Below are 22,518 nucleotides of genomic sequence, written 5' to 3'. Positions count from 1 at the left end.
ACTTACGTAAAGTTTTGAATGCATGACTGTTAATTGTAGCCGAGTATTTTAATGTCTGTTATTAATACTTTTACTTGTTCCACCCATGGTTCCACCACTGATAAATCCTAAAAAATAAAATGTACAGTAGATAATCAATTTTTCAACACCAGGTGTAGTACCATGTGTGTCCGTGCGGTGGCAGCAAAGACTGAGTGTCTAATCTACCAAATACTTTAGAAGAAGAAGTAAAGAGCCAATCAGAAACCAGGGCACCATATTGAACCGATGTTTTGATCCAAACTGCTTCTCTTCTTACTCCTACAGTTTACTTTGAGCCCGTTTTTTACCACAATTCGAAAAAAAAAGTCAACTAAGTTTTTATTCACACGGAAACAATGAAGCTGACGGACATCAAAAAGTTAAAAGTGGCGGAGCTGCGGTCCAGACTGAAGGATCTCGGGCTGGATAATAAGGGACTGAAGGCTGAGCTGATCGGCAGGCTGTGGTCCGCCATAGAAGCGGGACAGAGTCCGGATCAAGAGGTGAAACTACAACATGACCGCTCACTGACACCTCCAGCACCACCGGAGACACTGGAGGTCCTCTCTCCGTCCTCACCACCCCCGACAGGAGCTGGTGTCGCTGAGCCGGACTGCCCCCGGGAGTACTCAGACTCCGCCACACAGACTGAGGCTGACACCGGTCTGCCAGCACCACAACACGGCTCTGAGTGTGTGTCAGCACCGCAGCAAAGCTCTGAGTGTGTTTCACAGTGTGTGTCCGTGGTTGGGGTGCAGCAGGGAGGTGCAGAGGCTCCTGCAGAGGACAGGACACCTCTGACGTCAGAGGAGATGGTCAGAGGAAGAGCTTTCTACGAGTTCAAGGAGGAGATACGATACAAAAGGTAACAGCAGCTGGGTTTTATTTCGCAGTGAAGCATCTAAAGGCTCAGTCAAAACATGCATTTAAGTTATAAATGTCAGATAATACTATAAAACAGGTGTTTCGTGGTTGCTGATAAAGTGTTATGGGCGTAACTATGTAAAAATGTAAAATTTTACAATGTAAAATGTAACTATGTACTTGCACTTTTACAAGTTCATTTAATGCTCCTCCATACTTCTTCTAGGAGCCAATATTGTTCTTTTTACTGCAATACAAGTATTTACATCACGTTAGTTACTTTGCAGATAAATTAACTCAGGAATGGGCAACTGGAGGCCAGGGGGCCGCACCTTCACTTGAAGTGGCCCTCAGTACAACAACATGCATTTGAGCATGAAATCTTAAAAGTGCTGTGTAAAAATACACAAAATTACTTCTTGCAATTAATGTCTAAGGTCTACTGTTCTTGCACTAAAAAAAAAAGAAATCACAGTAAATGGTTATTTTTTATTTGCTTCAAACCTTTTGTATACCTATTAATACTGTTATACATGCATTTGAACATGAAATATGTTAAGTTACTGCACTGTAAACATATTTAAAATTGCAGTTTCATCATGTCTGGTGCACGGTCCTATCTGTGGCCCTGTGGTAGTATCGATGAAAAACTGTGGCCCCCTCCAGCATTTAAGTTGCCCATCCCTGAATTAACTTGTTATAAATTATGTAATAATTATAATAACATTTCTGTTCCCTGCATTAAAGTAGCTGAAATTATCCCCACCTTTACCAGCTGCAACATTAAAGTGAGGAAGACATGAATATATTCATAATTTTAATCCAGTAATAAAGAGATTTTGAAGTGAGACCTACTTTTTCATTTATTGCAAAATAATAGTTTCACAAAGGAAGTATTTTCTCTTTAGTATAGTTCCAACATGAAGCTGAATGTGGGTGGGTGATGTTTTAGATGCGAGGATGAAGCAATAAAAAAGTTAATTAAAAGTTTTAAAAAACATTTGACAGATTTTCATGCTTCCTAAAATTATGTTTCTCATAATTAACCATTGAACGGTTGCAATCAACATTTCCTATTAGGTTTTATTGACTTCAGACACTTTATATCTTTCAGTTCCACCAATTCCTGAATAAAGGCCCGATTATGCACATGAGACATGAAGGGACACAACAGCTTAACAAGCTTTGGGTGGAAATATATCCCACACTTGGACTTTAAAAATATATTTTTGGACTTTTTTATGTGTGTTGTAAAGCAGCATGTGTTTCCATCTCTTCTTGATCAGAGCCAAATCACCACAACCACCAGTGGACAGAGAGGAGATGGAGGAGGCAGATGAAGATAAAGTCAGAATAGATCCATGTAAGTCTTTGGACAACAAGCACACTTCTCTAGAGTAGGTGTCAAGTGTATTTTCACTGCATGGCTTTCCACACTTGAAAAGAAGGACTTGATGACTCAGGATTTCCTTCAGGATTTTCTTTCACTTGCTTTATTTTGCAGTTTGAGCAATGCATTTCAGTGCAGGTGAAAAACCTTTAAACACAAGAATAAACAATTGTAAATAAAAGCAATCACCAACAAAAGGTACAGGTAAGTAAAGGCAAGTATATTTCAAACAGGTAAGGAAAACATATTTTAGGTAAGTATATTTTAGGTAAGTATATTTTAAACATGTATATTTTAACCATGTATATATATTTTAACCATGTATATATATTTTAACCATGTATATATATTTTAACCATGTATATTTTAAAGAGGTAACCAATAATCCACAAAGTATATAACTTAAATAAATGGGGTAAATTAACCATTGAAGAAACGAATGTAGTTCTAAATTTAACCCACTTAAACATACAGGTTTTCAACATGTTCAACATGTGTACTTTTCAGACAATTTTAACTTATTTTAAATTAAATCAAGCCTTATTTTTTATAGCCGATTTCACTGTAGATTTTAACACTTAACAAAAATACTTATGTTTTATCCGTAATTAAATGTTTTACTTGTATTTTAATAAACAAAATACGCTAGATTTTAACTAAATTAAAAGTTACAAATAACATGGCTTTAAGCAATACTTAAACATACAATTATTTAAGGTAAATAAAGTAATCAGAATATGCACATTTCTACATATTTTAACGAACTGAAACCCAAACAAACAAAATTAAACTCTGCCACAAACAACATGAGCTCACCGGTAGTCCGTTTGAGTCCTTTCCCATGCGTTATTTCAGTCTATTGTCGAACGTTTCTGCCGCCTTCCTCAGCTCTGTTGTGCACCCAACTAAATGTTTGCCGTCGGTCTTTTATCACCTTGGCGCTGATTTGGGATTGTGCTCACCTGCTGGAGCAGCGCACCTGCTGAGGCGCGCCGCGGAGAAACACACACGCAGGCGCGCGCATGCAGCAGCACGGCCGCTGTCACACATACGCAGCTTCATTTCCAGGCAGATCGCCGCAACAGTAGGAACATGAAACAAACCTCATTTAGTCACAGAACTTCAAACTATGATTTTGTCTCAAATTGTCTGAGTATTGCTGGAGCACTTTGAATCCCTGACATTTTCTGTATTCTGCATAGACGACCGTCACCTCCACTTTGAGGTGGGTCCTGATGGCTCCTGTGGCCAGCCACGGTTCTGGGATCGATTCCCCTCTCTTTGGTCCGGCTGCAGGCTCACCCACGGGGTGCTGCAGGGCAGGGTGGGCTTCGAGGTGAGGATGGAGAGGAAGCTGTTGACTACACAGCTGGAGGAACGAGGAGACGCGGAGCCTTACGGCCTGAGAGTAGGCTGGTCTTTGGCCAACATGCCTCTGCTGCTGGGTGAGGATTAGCTTCATTTTAGAGAATTTATTTAAAAGGAGGCACTTGTTGTTGGGGATGTTTTTATCTTAAGATCTGGCTCTTCTTCCTTCTTTATCTGGCTTTCTGTCCGTTTCATACCAGGTGAAGACCAATTCTCCTTTTCTTATGATTGGCGTGGTATAAAAGTGTCAGGTGGAAAGGAAGAAGAGTTTGGAGAATCCTTCTCAGAGGGCGATATCATCGGCTGTTATGCTGTGAGTGACACTTCTCTCCTCCAAACTTTTCGACTCTTCATTTTTGGCTGTGATTAACTTTTTTCTAATTCCCACTGTGTATGTGTTTATGTCACTTTTACACATGCACATCTTCAGTCATTCTCCACAGACGGTGCTGCTCAGCTCTCCTTCCATAAAAACGGTCGTGTCATGGGTGAGGCTTTTTCTCTGGAGGCCTCCGTGTTGCTCGGTCGTCCTCTGTTCCCTCACGTCCTCTGTAAGAGCTGTTCAGTCAGATTCCTCCTGGACCCCGCAGCTCCTCCCTGGTACCCCGTCCCTGCAGGGTTCACCCAGCTGTCAGCTCTTTCTGCCGGGCAGAGAGTGCACAACACATTACCTCCGTCCTCCAGAGCACAGTGTGAGGTGAGAGCGGTTTAATCAAAAATATTTAATGAAATGAAAACAAGATAATCGAGATAAAAGATGATTGTGCTGCATTACGTTTGAAAATAAATCCAGTGTACACTGGAATATGTTGAACATTGTTTACCAAAATGTTGAATATATGTTTAGGAGTTTTCAGAAAGGTGTGGCAGAGTTCATTTTTTAAAACAAATTTGATTTTATATTAAATTGATTTGCTAAATCGTGTGTATTTATTGTACAATCAAGGGAAAATCAATCAAAAATGTATTGACTTATTCATTTAAAAATGGCTTTTATCTGTTTTTGCAAATTAACTCTATTTTTTTTTAATGTACACATATTTACATAGGATTTATTTAAAATTTTTATTTGTTTTTTACTTGAAATAAATTTCAAGAACATTCAGAATTCAAAGCTGTTTTTTTCTGTTTTTAAGTAATGCATATGTTGTTATATTTTAATCTTTCTCTTCCTCGCTTCAGGTGTTGTTGATGGTTGGTCTTCCTGGTTCTGGGAAGAGCCACTGGGCCAGGACTCACATGAAGCAGAACCCCCAGAAACAGTTCAGGCTGCTGGGCACAGAGGAGCTGCTCGCATGTATGATTGTCAGTCAAACCTCCAGTCTTCACTTTCATGCTTTATATTCACATTCAAAGACTATTTTTAACTTCTGATTAACTGATCCAAAACTGTTCTCTGTGTGTGTGTGTGTGTGTGTGTGTGTGTGTGTGTGTGTGTGTGTGTGTGTGTTTTGTGTGTGTGTGTGTGTCTGTGTGTCTGTGTATATAGAGTGAAGGACAGAGGGACAGCCAGCTGCAGCAGGCCTCTCAGTGTTTAACTGAGTTGATCAAGATAGCTGCTCAGACTCCAGGGAACTATATCCTCGACCAGGTGACTCTTGCTCTCTTCACTACAAAACACATCGATTTAACTCTGAAACCTGTTTAGTGACCTCTTTATATTAACACATTCTCAAAGAATGAAAGTGTCAGTATGCTTAAAATGAACTTGTCATTTCAGTCATAAGCATGTGGAATTTATTAGTCACTGAAACATGAATGGGTGTAACCGTAGCTGGAGGCTGTGTTCCAAGTCAATATTAAATAAATACATACATATACAGGTGCATCTCAATAAATTAGAATATCATGGAAAAGTCAATTTCCAGTAGTTCAAGTCAAATAGCCCCAACCAAGTACTGAGTGAATATAGATGGACATAGCTTTCAGAGGCCAACATTTCCATATTAAACATACTTTTTAAAATTGGTCTTTTGTAATATTACATTTTTTTGAGACGCTGGATTTTAGGTCTTCATTAAATGTAAGCTATAATCATTATAATAAGAAGAAATTAAATAAATTAAGACATGAATTGTTTTGTTCTGTGTGTAATGGATCTATATAATGTGTTATTTCCACTTTTTGAATTGAATTACTGACATTAATGAACTTTCTGTGATATTCTAATTGATGTGCACCTGTAAATCTGCCTATGAAATAACTAAAATTTCTCACATTGTTAAATAAAAGTATTCCTTTATTTATTTCCACATTGACTGATTTAAATGGCATTCCATTTGTCAAACCTGTGTTTCCAGAGCAACATCCTTTTCTCTGCACGACGTCACAAGCTGCAGCTGTTTGCGGGCTTCAGGCGCCTGGTGATGGTGGTCTTTCCCTCAGTGGACGAGTGGAAAAGACGACTGTCCTGGCACGAGACGAGCAGCGGGGAGCAGATCCCCGAGACCGCCCTGCTGAAACTCCAAGGTCTGAATCATCTGCTTTTTATAAGAAGTGATTAATAAGAGGATACCTCAAATGTAGGCTGGCACACAGACATGGGTTGAGCTGGTGTTGGCAGGTGATCTGAAAGGCATTTCTGTTATTTAAATGAATAATTACTTTTAAACATCATTCTCTGATTGGGAGTCATTCAACTGGCTCCACACAGAGAGAAACTATAAGAAAGAACAGATGTAAAACTAAGTGGTTTAACAGAGGTGTATTAGCCTGACAATTTTGTTGTTTATTTCTTATTTTTCTTTTTGAATTGTTAAAAAACGACCATTTAGAGGTTTTCAACCATTCCAACTAAACTACAGACGGAGGCTCTGTTAATGCTGATAATCATACTTAAAGTTGCATCTACAGAGTGAGAGTGACATAAATAGGTCAGACATCCTCAGCTCTCCCTCTCCTTTCCAGTGAGCTTCAGTCTTCCGGAGCCGCAGATGGACCTGCTGGAGGAGCTGCAGTACGTGGAGCTGCCTCAGGAACAGGCACAGACGCTCCTGCAGCAGTGTAAAGAAGAGGCTCGCAGACTGCTGCCTCCCATCCCCAAGCAGGAGAAGAAGAAACACCGACTTCAGAAGAAGAGACCCCACCCTCACGGCCCTCCACCCCCTCACAGGAACAAGTGGAACGACACGAGGCTCAACATGCAGATGTGGAGACCGAGATATGTGAGTGTTACACAGCTGTGAAATACTGACAAATCTCACTGAAATATCATGTGGAGATGATTTGTTGTTCGATTAGCTGCTCAAGAGGTTCAAGAATTCGTGTTGAACAACATCACAGGAGGCCAGATGATCTGTATGCACAAAAACAATGTGTACACCTTTTCTCCATGCATCAACTGGTATTTATAAAGGAAGAATGTGCAGTAAGAATATGGAGAACATCTCTAGTGAGAGACAGTTGCTCAAAGTGCACTTCTTTGCTGTACACCTTTCAATAGCCAGAGATTAAGGGCATTTCTTTATCCATTTATGCCAAATGTTGGGAGTGGGTATTAGGCTTGTGCTCGCCAGCTCCTCAGTGATTGAGATTTATAAGCCAGAATAAAGAACACATGCAGGTTTATAAATTTGCCAAAAATTATGCATATTCAATTTTATCTTTGTGCATACAGTTTTAGTCATGCATTTACAGTTTTATGCATCTGGAAACCTATTGTTTAATCAGTGCACCATTGAGGACATGAGATCATTTTGTCAGTGATGAAGGCAGGTGAACTGTCTCACCTGAGGCTACAAATTAGTCAGAAGAAAGTAAATTATCAGCCACGTTTCCACTATCGTCGAATACCCTTTCATCATGCAGCCCCGCAAATGTCCCGCTGTATTGCTGGAAAGATCGGTGCCATATTTTCGCTTTAGGGTGTTCGTAGTGATCCCATGAAGGAGTGTTATTCTGCCCTTTCATCGTGCAGTCCGGCGTCACGGAACAAGGTGCACAGTAGCACAGTGCTAATGGGCTAACAGTTAGCTCTGTAGCAGTAAGTGTGTATGTGCTGCAGGAGTATGTGTTCACTTAGCAATCTCTGTTTGTTTACAACAAGCACGGGACACTCTGTGCACAGTTAGCGATGCCGGTTAATTCACCATCAGCGGCGTATTCTTTGTGTACAGTTAGCGTGACAATTTGTTCACATGTATGGTCTCCTATGTTAAATCCGTCGCGTGTGTGATGTCACAGTCGAAACTGTCGCTAAGTGATTACATGACGATCGAAAACCATACATCACCTCCGGAGTCTTGTAAATCCCTCTGGGGCCTTTTTTGTAATGGAGACACGCTGAGTGAGCGGCCATTTGAGAGGGCGTGGCCTGAGACTTTCCACTCCACTCTTCACCCTAACGGAAACACGCCTAGACCTATCATTGAATCAATTCCCTCTGATTTTGAATCTATTTATTCTCCTGGTTCAGCTGAATCTGCTTTTTTTTTGATGGATCCAAATCTAGCATTTATCTTCTATTCAAACTGTGGAGTAAAAAAGCAATAGCCACCTTTTGATTCCAGAGTGAAACAAATCTGATTGTCCTTTTCATGTTATTTACATTTCAGTGGAGCGTGCCTTATCAGGACCAGAGCTGCTACTACAGAGACGTGGGGTACAGTGGATACGGAGGTTACTGTTGAACAAACGTGGAGCACAAGGAAACAGATGCTGCTGCACTGTGTTTACAAAGACAATCAACCTGCTAAAAGAAAGAAAGGGCTAACTAACTACATCAGCAATATTATTCAGAGGACTACAGACTTCAGTGTATGTTGCACTTGCTGCTTTGACCAATCAAAGATAATCAGTTTCGTAGTATTAAATAATTTTACCAGCAACACTTTTAAGATTTTTATGCAAAATAGTTTTTAATATTTTTAATCATGTTTCAACTGTACAGTGTACAAATTTGAAAAGAATATTCAGTCTTTTGCACATTTCTAACAGTATTGGTTAGGGAGTGGTTAAATTCAGAGTAATAAATCCCTGAACTTTGAAAAGTTTCTCTTTGTGTTCATTTAATCATCTGGTTTCATTTTCTGAAGCGATCAGCAGGGCATCGTTTCGTGTGTCAGGCTTCACTGTCTGATAAAGCAGCACGGCTCCTTTTGCTGAAGGACAAAGCTCCGACCACAGAGGGCTGCTCCTGTCCAGCTGCAACACCTCCTAAACATTTCAGGAGACAAGAAAATGCTGCCTTTAGTATCTACATGTTGTTATACACCTTATTACGAATGCAACTACTGAAACAAGAATGCTTTTTCTAGAGATAACGTGGAGAGTTAGATATCCTTAACTGAAGATAACTCACCGTTCTGCTGAGGAAGACAATATCTGTGGACTCGTGGGCCTCTGCCCCTCCTTTCCAGTACAACTTTCTGACTTCATCAGAAGTCAACGAGCAGCTGAGGACACACAGATAACACATTACGTTACATATTTTAAATTAAACTTCCATCACATCAAATTAAGGCCCCGTTTACACGAGGATGCTCGCGGGTAAAAACGACAAAATATTTTATCGGAAGTGCCTTTCGTTTAGACGGTGACGGCGTTTTGGGGGCTTAAAAGCGCAAAAATCTGAAACCACCTTCCAAAGTGGAAAAGTTAATTACGCTCCGCCGTATCGTGTCCGTCTACACTGCCAAGACGCAAAACTCTGCTCAGATCTGCTCACGTCACGTATGTGTTTACGTCACATACATGCTCCAGTACAGGAAAATAAACAAACGTGGGATTATTTCCATGCGTCGGACCTTCAAGCTGCTCTGGCAGCTCTAATAATTTTACAGGAGTCTTTCCACCAAATGTACAGGATATGTAGAGATAGTATTAGTGAACAGAGAAGGATCTGTAATTACCTCTATCACATTTTGGATGCAGCAATTGGTCGGAGGCGAGCCAGACGGCTGTGAACGAGACCTGGGAGATCTAGTGATGGTGGAGAACTTTGTGGAAGGAGTAGCTGATGAAAATGTGTGGCGTGAAAACTTCTGCATGCCCAAAGATGCTTTTATCGCTTTAAGTGATGCCGCCTGGCATGCATACAATCCAATTTCACACACTTTTGCGTCACCGTATGCAGCAGATTTCCTCCCGAAAATGCTCGTCTAAACGAGGAATAAAAAGTGAAGACGCGACGCCACTTTTGCGTCTTCTGTTCAGACTGTGCTCGTGTAAACGTAGCCTAAATCTGAAGGAATAAGTACCTGACGTAGAACTCGGCACTTGGTCTGCCGGCGCTGGTGTGATTCAGAGCGACTCCCATCAGGACCGGCTCCCCGAGGGAGCTCAGAGGAATATTCACCTGTTGACGGACAGAAGGAAGACGAGATGAAGGAAAACAAGATTAAGGAAGTGAGAGGTTAAATGTCCACTTAGTGTCAATTTTTTTTATTTTTATTTTTACAAAGACTTTGGTCTTCACTATATTGGGAAAAAAACATTTTCTTTGGATTCCATGTTTCGAGAGCACAGAGAAAACAAAGAAAGAACAACACAGACAGAACACTAACAGTTACAGAGAAAGGCAGAGTTATTGGTTATCATAGTTTTAAACAGGCCCAGAGTTATAACTGTGTTGAGTTTGTGTGAATGTTGTAAGATGTTCCAGGTAGATGCAGCAGCAAAACTGAAAGCAGCATTCATTCACACACCAATGAACGCAGCATTGGGAGCACTTTTGGGGTTCAGTATCTTACTCAAGGATACTTCGGCATGTAGCTGCCATGGTCGGGGATCGAACCACCAACCGTGTGGTTACTGGACGAACCGCTCTACCAACTGAGCCCCAGCTGTAGAATACCAGGGTTTGTCGAGTTCGTGATTAACCCATTGAAGCCTGGAAAGCGGATACGTCTTTTGTAGTATTTGAATAAGCTCTCAAATACTTTTTGAATTTCATTTCTATCTGCTACAGAGGCTGAAAAATCTATTATTCAGTAGAAGCGTTGACACTTCTGATGAATTTCCAGAAAAACTTCAGGTTTTAGGGGCTTATTTTAAAATCGCCCAGAGGTTTTACAGGAAGTTTTAGGCGTCAATGGGTTAATCGTTGTACAAACCAATGACTGTATAAAAAGGTCAAAACCAGGTAGAAAAATCAGTTTGAATCAACTTTGTTCTGACCTCGTCTCTGATCTCGGCGCACACAGACGAGAAGAGCTCTGAGACGACGGGCCTCTGCTGCATCATGTCCACACTGATCTGCTCCTCACACACCGCCCGGCCCAGACGCTCACACACCACCTGAGGAGGTGCAGCATAAATAAAACATAAAAGCACATTTAAATGACACTTAATTCACTTTATTTTCTCACCTTTGGCTCTGGGTGACCTCCGGGGATGTCCAGCTGTCCCCCTGCCTCCGCCACCCTCTGGCTCCTCCTGATGAACACCACCTGGCTGTCGTGTGTACACAGGACGCCGCCCACACCCAAAGGCTGAGCCAGCAGCGCCAGAGGGTCACCGCGCTCCACCTCTCCTCGCTGACGTAGCTCTGGCGCGCAACTCGACCAGTTTGTTCCCAGGTAATCTTTGTAGCACGTCAGGCCGAGTCTGAGAGTGAGCAGCAGCGCGGTCTCTTCATCATCTGTGGTTTTAGAAGGAAGTTCAGCAGAAATGCTCTCAGAGGAAGCTTGTGACAGTGCACTGACTCTTTCTGCATTATCTCTTGGGCTCACAGCTTTGTTTCTTTTGTCCAAACTGCCCTGAACAGCGTAATGATTACAATCATTGATACATGAATTCTCCCCCGTCCTGTGTCTGCTGTGTTGTAATTCTCCTTCCTGTTTCTCTGCACCGTCTGAGAAGGGGATGTGAAGAGGGGGAGGAACGGAGAATGGTGAGGCCAAGCAGAAAGAGTGCAGTCTGAATTTGGAGCCGTTGAAAAGCCACGGCTCCTTGGACGCACGCTCTGTCCACACCTCCTCTATTTGACGCTCCAAGGCCGGATCTGTCTGCCTGTTGAATCTGAGAAGAGAGGGAACAAAAAGACCTAATGATTTAAACAATTGAATACTCTGAATACATCCGTTTTATGTTAAAAATCAGTGTTTGTCCAGCATCTTTCAGTAAATTTAGGACAGCTTCTGGGAGACAACCACAACACTAATGCATGGGCAAGAGGGACATGAGGACGTAACATAGGTTGTAATTTTAAGACAGTTCAAACTATTCTATTTTTTTTTCTCATTGTCAACAAATCCCATTAAAGACTTTCCTAACCTATGGGCTGAAAATGTAATTGCAGTATGATATTATAAATGTATAACTATGTGGTTCTAACACATGGCATGATGTTATTGATATTATGTTCCTACCTTTCACTGAGCTCCACTTGTACTTGAGACTCCAGCAAGCCCCTCCAGGCTGCACAGTGCAGCAGCACAGACACCTCAGAGTCCATCATCATCATCATCATCATCATCTCTCACTGTGGCTTATCATTGAAGTCTTCACTCATACTGCTGCAGCCCTGTGAATGTTCCTAATAAGGAAGCAAAGTGTACAGGAAAACATGTTTTAAGAGCTCAAACTGAAGATTTAAATGCAGTAAATGACTGAGTTCAGGTTAGGTGTCCTTTCCCTCCACTCCTCATACACAAACAGACACACCAAGAACACACACATTCAGAGATCAAAGTGGGCGGCACCAGTCATTCTGCTGATTCATTCATAACAAGTCAGCCAGTGACAAATCCGTTTGAATAAGACAATACCATCAGTGGCGGACTTGTTTGTACTTGTCTCTAACCAGTGTGTTACCTAGAGTTGGTGGCTGAAGCGCCAACTCCCTCACATCATCAGCGTGGTTTAGTGATTATTTTACAGTTAGAGAATATTTAATAGATCCTCTAGAGCAGGCATGTCCAAACTATTCCACAAATGCTGCAGGTTTTCGTTCCAACCAAGCAGCAGCACACCAGACTTGACTCAGTTAATCAACTGATCAAACGGTGTGCTTTTGCTTGTTTGAAGCGTAAACCTGCAGCCACGCGGCCCTTTGTGGAATAGTTTGCACATCCCTCCTCTAGAGCTGCAACGTTATAAACTGATCTGATCGACAACTTCAGAGGGACAGAGGAACTATTTTGAGTTTATCCTGCAGCTGATCACAGATAAAGGAACCACTGAATACAAATAACAATCTGTCGTGTATCACGATGCTACCTTCTGTGTTTTATAAACATAACGTTATTAGAATAGACTGAACAACAATCATGAAGTAAACTCGGAAACAAACTTTGTGGTTGTTTTATCTTACCTTCCTCGGTGGAAGCCCCAGAGCAAAGTTTAGTCTCTTCCTCTTTCTTGCACAGACGGTGAAATGTGTTCATTATCACCACCCTGTGGGCAAGACGCCGAACTGCAGCTCTCTGGATTTATAAATACATTTAACATGATCAGAAATATCTTACTGACCGCCTGCAAAATAAGAATAACTGCACATATTTTATAACTTTACAATGGATGTGTTGTATATTGAACATATTCGTACTGTTCAGATAAATAAGTCATGTGTTTTACCTTCTGTAGGTTAACAAGGCAACAACAGGGTTAAAATTCCGGGGAAAAGAACACGTGCAGGGGCGTGTTTGTGTTGTGTCAAGTTACCTAAAATCAACAACAATTTCCGGTTAAAGGCACAGTAAAAATTGCATGTTAAAAAAACGATTTTAAAAAATAGTTGTTTTTTGTTGTTGTTGCTATTTAGGCCTAGGTTGAAAAAAAAGAAAAATGTAATAATTTATTGTGTTCTCTGTTCTGGTAAAAAACAAAGAGCATGACAAGTTGCTACACTGTCTATGAACCATGATTACTCATTGCCCGTATTGTTAGAGAATGTACTCAAGGAAAAATACTTTACTATAAAAAAAACTATAGTTTTTATCTTACAAATCACCAACATCAATGTAGAAAATAAAGGAAATAGGAGGCTTCTTTTTAGTTTATTTTTACTGTTATTATCAAGTCGTTTTTAATTTTCCAACTTTTTTTACACTGACATTCTATCCCTATTATTTTAATACTGTATTTTTATGTCACTTAATTTCCTTATTTTAAACAACTTTGTGATGCATTCCTTGAATGAAAGACAATTAATTAATTAAAATTAATATTACAAAGTGACAAAGTGGGTGAGAACACACCATTTGTCCCTATTTTGTCATGGCAGCATTTCACATTAATTTAACTGTGCTTGTTTTGTTATTTGACTATACTCTATCCTGGGTTTGTTTGTATAAGCAGGTAGGACTTTTTTGTTAAATTGAAACACTTCCTTGTATAAAGTTTGGTTCAATCAATTCCCCTCGTATTCACCATACTCACCTTTTGGTTAGGATAAAAGAAGGAGGCGCCCAGCTACTTCTTCCTTTTATACCCATACCAAGAAAGGAGGGAAGGATAACTTAAAATAAGTTGTTTTACAAAGTACTGCCATAATTGTAGCTGTTATTGTTGACATGGGTTGAAGTCATGTGTTTATGTGGGGTAGTGACAATTCAAGGTGTGATCCTCACTGTAAATATGTGTTTACTCTTTTTTCAGAGAATGTACTCTGTGGAAATAGTTCAGCCTGATGATTAAGTAGAGTATAAAATCAGTTGCTTTGGGCTGGTGGAGGGAGGGGATATGTGTATATGTGTACACGTGAAATGGAGCTGTTGTTGATTGCTGTTTATGGAGTTACGCCAAGTTAATTCTTTGTTTTTTGTATAAATCTTTTTGGGTGGCACTATAAATAAACTTCACTTTTTGGATACTTGACAATGTTTCCCGAGTCTGCCTCCTACAAGCCACTGTGGTCCGACTTCCTAACATTTTATTAGTACGAGTAGTAGTAGTATAGTGGTGAAAACCCGGCGTTTTATTTTGAAGGGTAGCTCTCCCGTGTTCCGGTTTGATTATCGCTAGCTTGACGCAGCAGTTTATGTAAGGGGGCCACAGCTTCTGTTATCAAACTGTGCTACTGGTATGTCACTTTTCTTTGTTAAAGTTATGACTTTATACTTCTTGCCGTTTTGCAGCATTTGAAGTATATTCTTCATCTTTTGCACGACACTGCGAGTTAAATGAGATATATATTAGCAAGCTAACATTAGCAGAGAGAAGCTGTGTGGCACTTGAAGCTAATAGCTGCTAGCGTTAGCTCTGCTGCTCAGGAACCAGGACAAAGTGTCCCTGCTGGAAACTCTTTGGTCTCGTTGCTCATTATTTCACTGTATATTTTGTAGAAAGATCCATGTGCAAATAGCAAAGCTGTAGATGGTGGTGTAGCTAACTTAATGAAAATAACATTTTAATACAGTAAAACTAACTTGAATTGCATTGGGTCAACACGCCCCCAAAACAGAGCTGCACGGCTTCAAAGAGAACGATCGATTGTGTTTCAAGTTTCAGCAGACAATAAGAGATGTCCTGGGACCAGCCGCTGGTGCTGTTTTAAAAGCAGTTTTATAAGTCTTTAATCAAAGCTGTTTCACTCTCTTGGTCCCCTGTTGTACTCAAGCAGGTCACGTGTCCACAGAGAGGAGAAAGTTGCTGACCGCTTCATTATCAATGGAAGCTCACTGAAAGGTAAACACGGGGAAAATTAACAATGGCAACCAGTGTTCCACCATCAGTGTATCTCTTTAGTTTTAACTTTACTTTCATCAATATGTTTTCAAGCTAAATGGGCAACACAATAATTATACTGGATCAGTTCATTGACACATGCAATAGATAGATAGATAGATAGATAGATAGATAGATAGATAGACTTTATTTATCCCAAGCTGGGAAATTACAGTGTAGCAGCAGCATTACACACAGAGACAATGACAACAAAATTAAGTAAAAAGAACAACCTAGGCATACTTCAAGCAATAAAATATAAAAAAAAATACAATAAAAATACAATAAAATATAAAGTGTCTAAAGAAGGAGTAGAATAGAATTCCAGTGCAGAATAAATATGAATATACAGTATAAAAATGTTGGTGCTATGAAACAAATAAGGTGCAATGAACAGTGTGCATAAAAAACACATAAAGTGCATATACAGTATGTAATGAACCAGGTTATTATTTGTTATTGTACAATGTGATGGCGTGTGGCAGGAAAGATTTTTTGTATCTGTCCCTATGACAGCGGAGCTGGAGCAGCCTGTGAGAGAAGGTGCTCCGCTGTCTTTCTAATAGCATCTGTCTTTCAATAGATCTGATGCGTATGGAAGCCTATTTCTAAGAGTAAAAAAGTTAACTAATTTGTTATATTAATTCATTATTTTGTTATACTAAGTCATTATTTTGTGATTGTAAGTCCTTATTTTTGACGTACTTGGTCAATATCTTTAAGATACTATGCCATCATTTCAAGAAAGCTTCTCAGAATGATAAGCAAGATCATATTGGCGAGAATAAGCTTCATTATATAGGCGCATTAGTAGTCAAATGTTTTGACTGTCATGTATTGCTCATATGGTAGCTTTAAGGTAAAGGCCAGATAGCCTATACATCTTTTTAATTTACAATTCAGATCTAGTTTTCCATGGTTGAGGGTTTGCCTGTAGCCATTGCCTTGTAATGGTTTTGTTTTCTTACAGCCAATATTGCTTCAAACAGACCAAACCAAAGTTAACTCCAGAGTAATAATAATATGATTATTTTCTCCCAACAAAATAATGTTTATAAGATTTGTGCACTCAAAAAAAAAAAAAAAAAAGTGTGAGACTCGGATCTGGAGTCTATGCGCTTAGTAGTTCTTGGTTTGAAATGTTTCCCTGCTTCTCCTTTACTGCTCTTTGTATCACTGATGACTTTCACATCTGCCCTTATTGTGCAGAACCTCCGTACCTTTTGCATCATGCAGCTGGAGGCTCAACTTCGTCTGTGTCAGAGTTGTCTTTGGTGTTGCAAGAGTGGGCTGCGTCTGCTGTCCCAGAGCAATGCACACAGGTAGAGTTTGTGTTTATAATACTAGTGTATTGAATAAGAATGACTGAAAACGATGTTGTGATTATGTTTAGGTACTCTGCTTTGTACTTAGTTTTGATTTCTCAACCACAGAAAAGCTGTGAACTACTATGATCTCCTGGGAGTCAAATCCAGTGCGTCCTTGGAAGAAATAAAAAAGGCCTTTTTTGACAAATCGAAGAAGGTAAAGTCCTGAATTGTTAACAGGAAAATGAATGGCCACATGAGGGCAGCCTCTCACAGTTTAGTGTCTGCTTTTTATCTGTTCCCACAGTGGGCTTTCTGACTGTTTGTTTTTATGTTGTGGCTCCCAGTGTAAATACGGATGTGCATGTGTATTTACCTTGTGGTTTTGGCATAATTGAGGGGTTAGACAACTTACCCTTTTGAGAAAAAACATGGTTCTGAGTGCATACCATGCATTTTAATGCATTTGTTTTGCAGAGAAACATTTTTGAGCGTTGATGCAGTATACATCCAGATTAGCACATGTCATGTCTGCACCAGAATATCTTTTGGTGTATTGGTTGGTTTGATTCGACCTCATTACTGTAACTGACCCATTCATTCATGCAGCTGCACCCAGACAGCGACCCAGCCAACCCAGCGCTGCACAGCCAGTTTGTGGAGCTGAATGAAGCCTACAGAGTGCTGAGCAAAGAGCCGAGCAGGAAGGAATATGACTTCAAAGTCAGACATGCATCATACAGCGGGGGCCAGGCCTTCAGCTCTACCTCCAGATCTACCTCCAGTCACACCAGCTACAGACCCAGGTGAAGATGAATACAATCGTCAGTTTGACTGCTAATGAGTCTTCTGTAACCTGAACTTCCTCTTCACTCTTTAACCCATTGAAGCCTGGAAAGCGGATACGTCGTTTTGTAGTATTTGTATAAGCTCTCAAATACTTTTTGAATTTCATTTCTATCTGCTACAGAGGCTGAAAAATCTATTATTTAGTAGAAGCGTTGACACTTCTGTTGAATTTCCAGAAAAACTTCAGGTTTTAGGGGCTTATTTTAAAATCGGCCAGAGGTTTTACAGGCGTTTTAGGCGTCAGTTGGTTAATACTGTTTATGTGTAAACATTTCTTTACCTTTTGATGTAAATTTACTACTTAACAGTCACTCAGACTTCCTTATTAACCCTTCAATTTTCTGTTTTTAACATTTATCCCCCCTGCTGTTTTTGATGTCACCAATCATGAATCAACTACTTTACCATCAGTGCGGCTGACCAGGACAACATCCGTTACTGGGAGCAGTTTCGTCAGTCTCAAGCGCAGGAGGCGACAGCAGATGAGAGGCAGAGGAGGAGGAGGAAGAACTTCCGCATGGTGGGCTACTGTTTCCTTGCTATGGTGCTCAGCATCGGAGCCCACGCAGTCTTCTTCAGGTACGAAATGGGCACGTGATGAAGAAGAGAGATCATAAGGATCAAAAAGACAGTAATTGTGTGACAATATCTATGCTAGTGCCTTATATCGAACCTCCCCCTGAAATGCACCCAACTTACTTCCTGACTTCCCACACTACACTCAGTTTTAATTGCTGCACGTTCACATCCTGATGAATGGGATTGTTTGTGGACACGTCTCTGTGCCATGTGTGTTGGCACAACCTCATGGCATGTGACCCTGTATTTGTTTTCACACACTGACTGGGTGCCACTTGTGTTTGTGCAGATTCACTTCTTTGTGATCTGAAGAGCTGTTATAACAGCTGTACAAACTCGTAACGAAAAAGTAGCACACAGAATGGCCTGGTGAGCAACAAGTTTTAAGGCTAAGCACAATTTTTCTGTGACTGTTTCAGTAAACTTGAAGAATTTCACAATAACTTCATGGACGAGAAAGATCGAGTCATCACAGACATTTACAATGAAACCAAAGAGAGGGCCAGGTGAGTGTGCCAACTACTTGAATTGTTTTTTATTTTTTCTTCAGTTTGATGGCAGCAAACAGTAACTTTGAGTTTTTGGATGCTTGACTATGGAGCTAAGTGAAGTACTCTTCTGTGCTGTTTCTCAGGGCCAATGGTTTTAAGAAACAGACTGAAATCCTGCGGCAGAAACATGCTGAGTTTCTGGAGAAATACAAGATCCCCAATAATGGAAAGGACAAGTAGGAGAGTCTCCTGCTGTCCTCTGATGAGGGAGCTCGAACATCCAGCAGTGGAAGGCGGCAGACTGGATGTGGTACTTGATTTTAGGTTTTTAAAGTTTATCCTTGTTTGTCCTCAGTTGTGATGTTGAGGGCTTGAAGACACACGGAACATGTTTTTGATGTGGGACGGTTTTATCTGGTCATGCAAGTGTTTCTTCATGACTAAGCGGAGCTGCACATCAGACTGGACCGCTCCCTTGAGCCATTTATACAAAGTATTTGAAGTGATGTAATGTTTAAGAGGATGCAGCAACAGTACAAACACTAACCTCTCGGGTATTTTTCTAAAAGAGCCATAATTTAAACTGCCGCTAATGAATTCACAGGAACATGATACTTTATTATCCTCGGCCTCATTGCTGCGTTTGTAGTGCTCAGAGATAACAGCAAGTTGATACCAGATGACAGCTGATGAGTTCATCAAGTCAAGACAAGACTAGTAGTCTCACATAGCCAGACCTTTCTCCACACATTGTTTTTGGACTTAGTCAGTGCTGGAGAAAGGTCTAGCTGAACCAAACATAATTCTGTGTTATGGAAAATTTTCTATTTCTTTACACCAATCATAGTCATCCTGGCGGCACAAAGTCCAGGAGGCAGCGACGGTGCTCTTGCAAAATGTTGTTGGGAGGGAACAAGTTTTGATTGAATATTTGCACACTAGAAGGCGAACGCTGGCATTAAAAGGGCATTAAACCCTGCAACGAAAATGACATAAATTCTGCTACGTTACATCAAGTTTGCACACTAGTATGGTGGATTTGACTTGCTAAAAAAGAGACTTTGGATATGCTGCTGACTTCCTTTTAGTTTAACTTCTGGATGCGTTTTAGTTTGGATGGGCAGAAACTGACCCTTTTGAAAACAATGATGCACCCACGTTGAGTGTGCGACTGGGTCTTATCAGCCAAACTTTAAAACATTGCAGTTAGGGTAACGCATCTTTTTTGATTTCATCCTTCTTGTGTGGGTACGCTTTCCCATTACCATGGCTTCTTCCGGTGATAGCTAATGCTCCCAGTACAGCTCTGATATGTAGCTGCATTTGCCTTTCAACAACTCCAATCTATGTTTTCTGCTGTTTTTACCAACTTCTACTCATGTGTTAGATTCAGTAACAGTTCTACCTCTTTCTCAGTCCTAGCAAAGACTTCTTTGCTTTTGCTTTTCAGCATTGCTGTTCCTACTTCTGTGTAGTTTCTGTTTTTTCAACTGCAGAAATAATCAGAAAATCTCCTTCTCTACACCAGGTTGTGATTGGTCACATGAAATGCCTTTTCAGGCATGTAAATATGAATGTAAAATAAAAACGTGTTAGTGTGAATGTAGCCAATGAGAAATGACTTGCTGATAAAAAGAGCAAACATAATTTGATCATTGGTGCCTTTTAGTTGAAGCCTGCCTCTACTTAAGCTCTGGAGGAGCTCATTGAACAATTTAAAAGCTGTATACTGCAGAGTGTTATTAAACTGACTTCATAGAAGCTTTTTATGAAGTGGAACGTCCCTGAAAACATTAATCGAAGGAACCAAGCAGGCCCGCCTTATTGCATGATTCAAATATTCATCAACACCTGCCATTTTCTGCGTGTTGGTTGCTAGCCTGGAGGAGCGCAGACAGTGGAAGTGGAGGAGCATTTTGTCTGAAATAGAAAGAAATATACACACAGTCTACATCCTGTGAGTCAGAGTAAGATGATACAGACTAAAATTCTGGTGTGCTTCTTGTTGAAAGAAACTTGTATTTATTCAAATCATTTCTTGGCTTGCACATGTTCTCTTAGGTTTGTTGAAACTGTTTGGGGGATGGAGTATGACACATGCCAAATTTAACATTTCAGCTGTAATGGTTTGTCAGGCAAAATGGTTGAAACATGCTACAATATCTGATTATTGATCACAGTTATGGATTTCCGGCCATCAGTGTCAAACTCCTCATTATTCCCTTTGTTGAACCTGTTTGTTAATGTAGAAATGCAACACTGAATAATAACTGAATTATAAATGGTCCTCCATTTGTTAGAAACGGAGTCAGAGAAGAAGATGGATATTGTGACTTGAAAAGAGTGACACTGAGTAAATTATTTAGTAATAATGAGACAGTGAAACTGTTCAGATTGAATGGAAAGAAGTTCAATGGTTATTTAAACATTTACCACTTGGCATTTTTTAAGACATTGTTGTAATTTTTATGTGTCTGACTGCCTTACCTATTCACTGAAGGGATGCCAGAGGGAAATAATTAAAAGAACAACTTTTTCTCATGAATCATTACCTCCTCTTTTTTTATTTGTCTGTCATTTACATATGGGTTTGTTTGGGTTATGTAACACAGAACAGACTACTGAATTTATATTTTCCTATCTCCTACATGTGGATTTAGTATTATTTTTGGAAGAGGGAGCTAGTTATAATAGTTATAGTAAATTACCTATTTCAGCATTATCTCTCTCTAGTGAAATTTATTTCCTGTGATTTGTAGAGTTGGCAAGAAGCTCAGACATCCAGACATGCTGCCTTTTAATGAACAACCACACAGAAGAGTCAGAACTGCTGTGATTGGATAATTATTGATCTGCTGACGTCAGAAATCACAAGTTTATTTTCCATTATCTCAGTCAAAGTGAATTTGAAACCTTTACTTTCCAATGGGGAACTGGAGATACACATGATTAACTGAAAACTGACTACAGATGAAGTACACAGGGTGTTTATTTGCATATTTATATTCTCGTGAAAGATCTGGTGTCATTTTGATTATAACAATTCATAAGAACATCCTGGCTATCCAAGATTTATTTTCTGCTGACATAATGGAAAAGAGGCTGCCTGGTTGTTTTTAAAGAATATTGGCACAAATTTGTACTGAACTCATGAACCTAACGAAGAGAACTGCCATGAGATTTTGTTTTAAGAAGACTTATTGCATTTTTCCTTCTGTGTTCTTGTCACCAGTGTCTTGAGACTTCAGCAAAAGATAACATCCCTGCATAGCATACAGACACCATCACCCTCATGTGGCGTGTGAGTGCCCTGTCATAACCCAAACACACTATAATGACAGATTCTGGTGTCGGCATTCCTACACACACACACACACACACACACCACACAGGAAAGCTGTGAAGACAGTTACCTTTATCTTAGTATAATGAGCTGCAGAGGAGTGTGTGTCAGATCTCTGAAATAATACTCTATGAGCCTGACTTGCCCTCTGATTTATTATTTGGAATACAATAGATAGTGATATGGAGTGGAAAGATAAATCATTAATGGAAAAGTGACCCTCAGACTTCTGCTACATGCTGCCTTATTTGATGTGATTCTGTCCCAAAACAAACATTTGACTTGCTCTTTCATTGAATAAGTTGATAGTATGCAGTGAGACCTAATATATTTATAGTTTTCACTGTTTTAAAGTGTCAAAATATAATGCAATGTAGTATTTTTCTCACCAGGGTCGTATCTAGGATGTTAGAAATACTGCGGCCCCACAATGTAACAATTTCAACCTACCTCCTGATATTCATTCATTCATTATCCTAAACAACTTATCTAAACTCGGGCCGCCGGGGGCTGGAGCCAATCCCAGCTGACATTGGATGAGAGGCCATGGTTGCCAGAATATCACAGAGCTGACACATAAAAACAGACAACCATTCACACTTTCATTCAAGAATCACCAACTTAACCTAAGCTGCATGTTTTTGGACTGTGGGAGGAAGCCACACTGACGCGGGAAGAACATGCAAACTCCACACAGAA

At 40.2% G+C, this 22,518-nt stretch overlaps 3 protein-coding genes across 5 annotated transcripts; 2 read left to right on the top strand and 1 right to left on the bottom strand.

The window, feature by feature from the left end:
* The first annotated feature begins 268 nt into the window (after positions 1-268).
* On the top strand, positions 269-8,682 carry si:ch211-107m4.1 (heterogeneous nuclear ribonucleoprotein U-like protein 2). The gene is made up of 10 exons (XM_059346953.1): positions 269-886; positions 2,172-2,248; positions 3,478-3,720; positions 3,844-3,956; positions 4,074-4,340; positions 4,826-4,948; positions 5,133-5,234; positions 5,944-6,112; positions 6,551-6,807; positions 8,197-8,682. Exons 1-10 carry the CDS (start codon positions 378-380, stop codon positions 8,269-8,271), a joined length of 1,935 nt encoding a protein of 644 aa, XP_059202936.1. The 5' UTR covers positions 269-377; the 3' UTR covers positions 8,272-8,682.
* Positions 8,473-13,146, bottom strand: nudt22 (nudix (nucleoside diphosphate linked moiety X)-type motif 22). Of its 2 annotated transcripts, none has more exons than XM_059346955.1 (7): positions 12,897-13,146; positions 11,953-12,119; positions 10,951-11,602; positions 10,760-10,879; positions 9,841-9,938; positions 8,943-9,036; positions 8,473-8,797 (listed from the first exon to the last, which is right to left on the bottom strand). In XM_059346955.1, exons 2-7 carry the CDS (start codon positions 12,057-12,059, stop codon positions 8,654-8,656), a joined length of 1,215 nt encoding a protein of 404 aa, XP_059202938.1. In that variant the 5' UTR covers positions 12,060-12,119; positions 12,897-13,146; the 3' UTR covers positions 8,473-8,653. The 2 variants fall into 2 exon arrangements, with proteins under 2 accessions (XP_059202938.1, XP_059202939.1); XM_059346956.1 differs by having other exon boundaries at positions 9,841-9,940; positions 10,804-10,879.
* Positions 13,147-14,518: 1,372 nt separating this feature from the next.
* On the top strand, positions 14,519-19,218 carry dnajc4 (DnaJ (Hsp40) homolog, subfamily C, member 4). 2 transcript variants are annotated; one of them, XM_059346926.1, is made up of 8 exons: positions 14,519-14,606; positions 15,147-15,211; positions 16,460-16,572; positions 16,684-16,774; positions 17,167-17,363; positions 17,818-17,985; positions 18,405-18,491; positions 18,620-19,218. In XM_059346926.1, the coding sequence occupies exons 3-8, from the start codon at positions 16,481-16,483 to the stop codon at positions 18,714-18,716; spliced, it is 732 nt and encodes a 243-aa protein (XP_059202909.1). In that variant the 5' UTR covers positions 14,519-14,606; positions 15,147-15,211; positions 16,460-16,480; the 3' UTR covers positions 18,717-19,218. The 2 variants fall into 2 exon arrangements, with proteins under 2 accessions (XP_059202909.1, XP_059202910.1); XM_059346927.1 differs by having other exon boundaries at positions 14,554-14,606; positions 15,144-15,211.
* Positions 19,219-22,518: the final 3,300 nt, after the last annotated feature.

This window comes from Centropristis striata, chromosome 12, assembly GCF_030273125.1.
Source record: "Centropristis striata isolate RG_2023a ecotype Rhode Island chromosome 12, C.striata_1.0, whole genome shotgun sequence".
Lineage (NCBI taxonomy): Eukaryota > Metazoa > Chordata > Actinopteri > Perciformes > Serranidae > Centropristis > Centropristis striata.
Note: the sequence above shows the minus strand (reverse complement) of the source record. Positions and strands in the feature narration are given on the sequence as shown.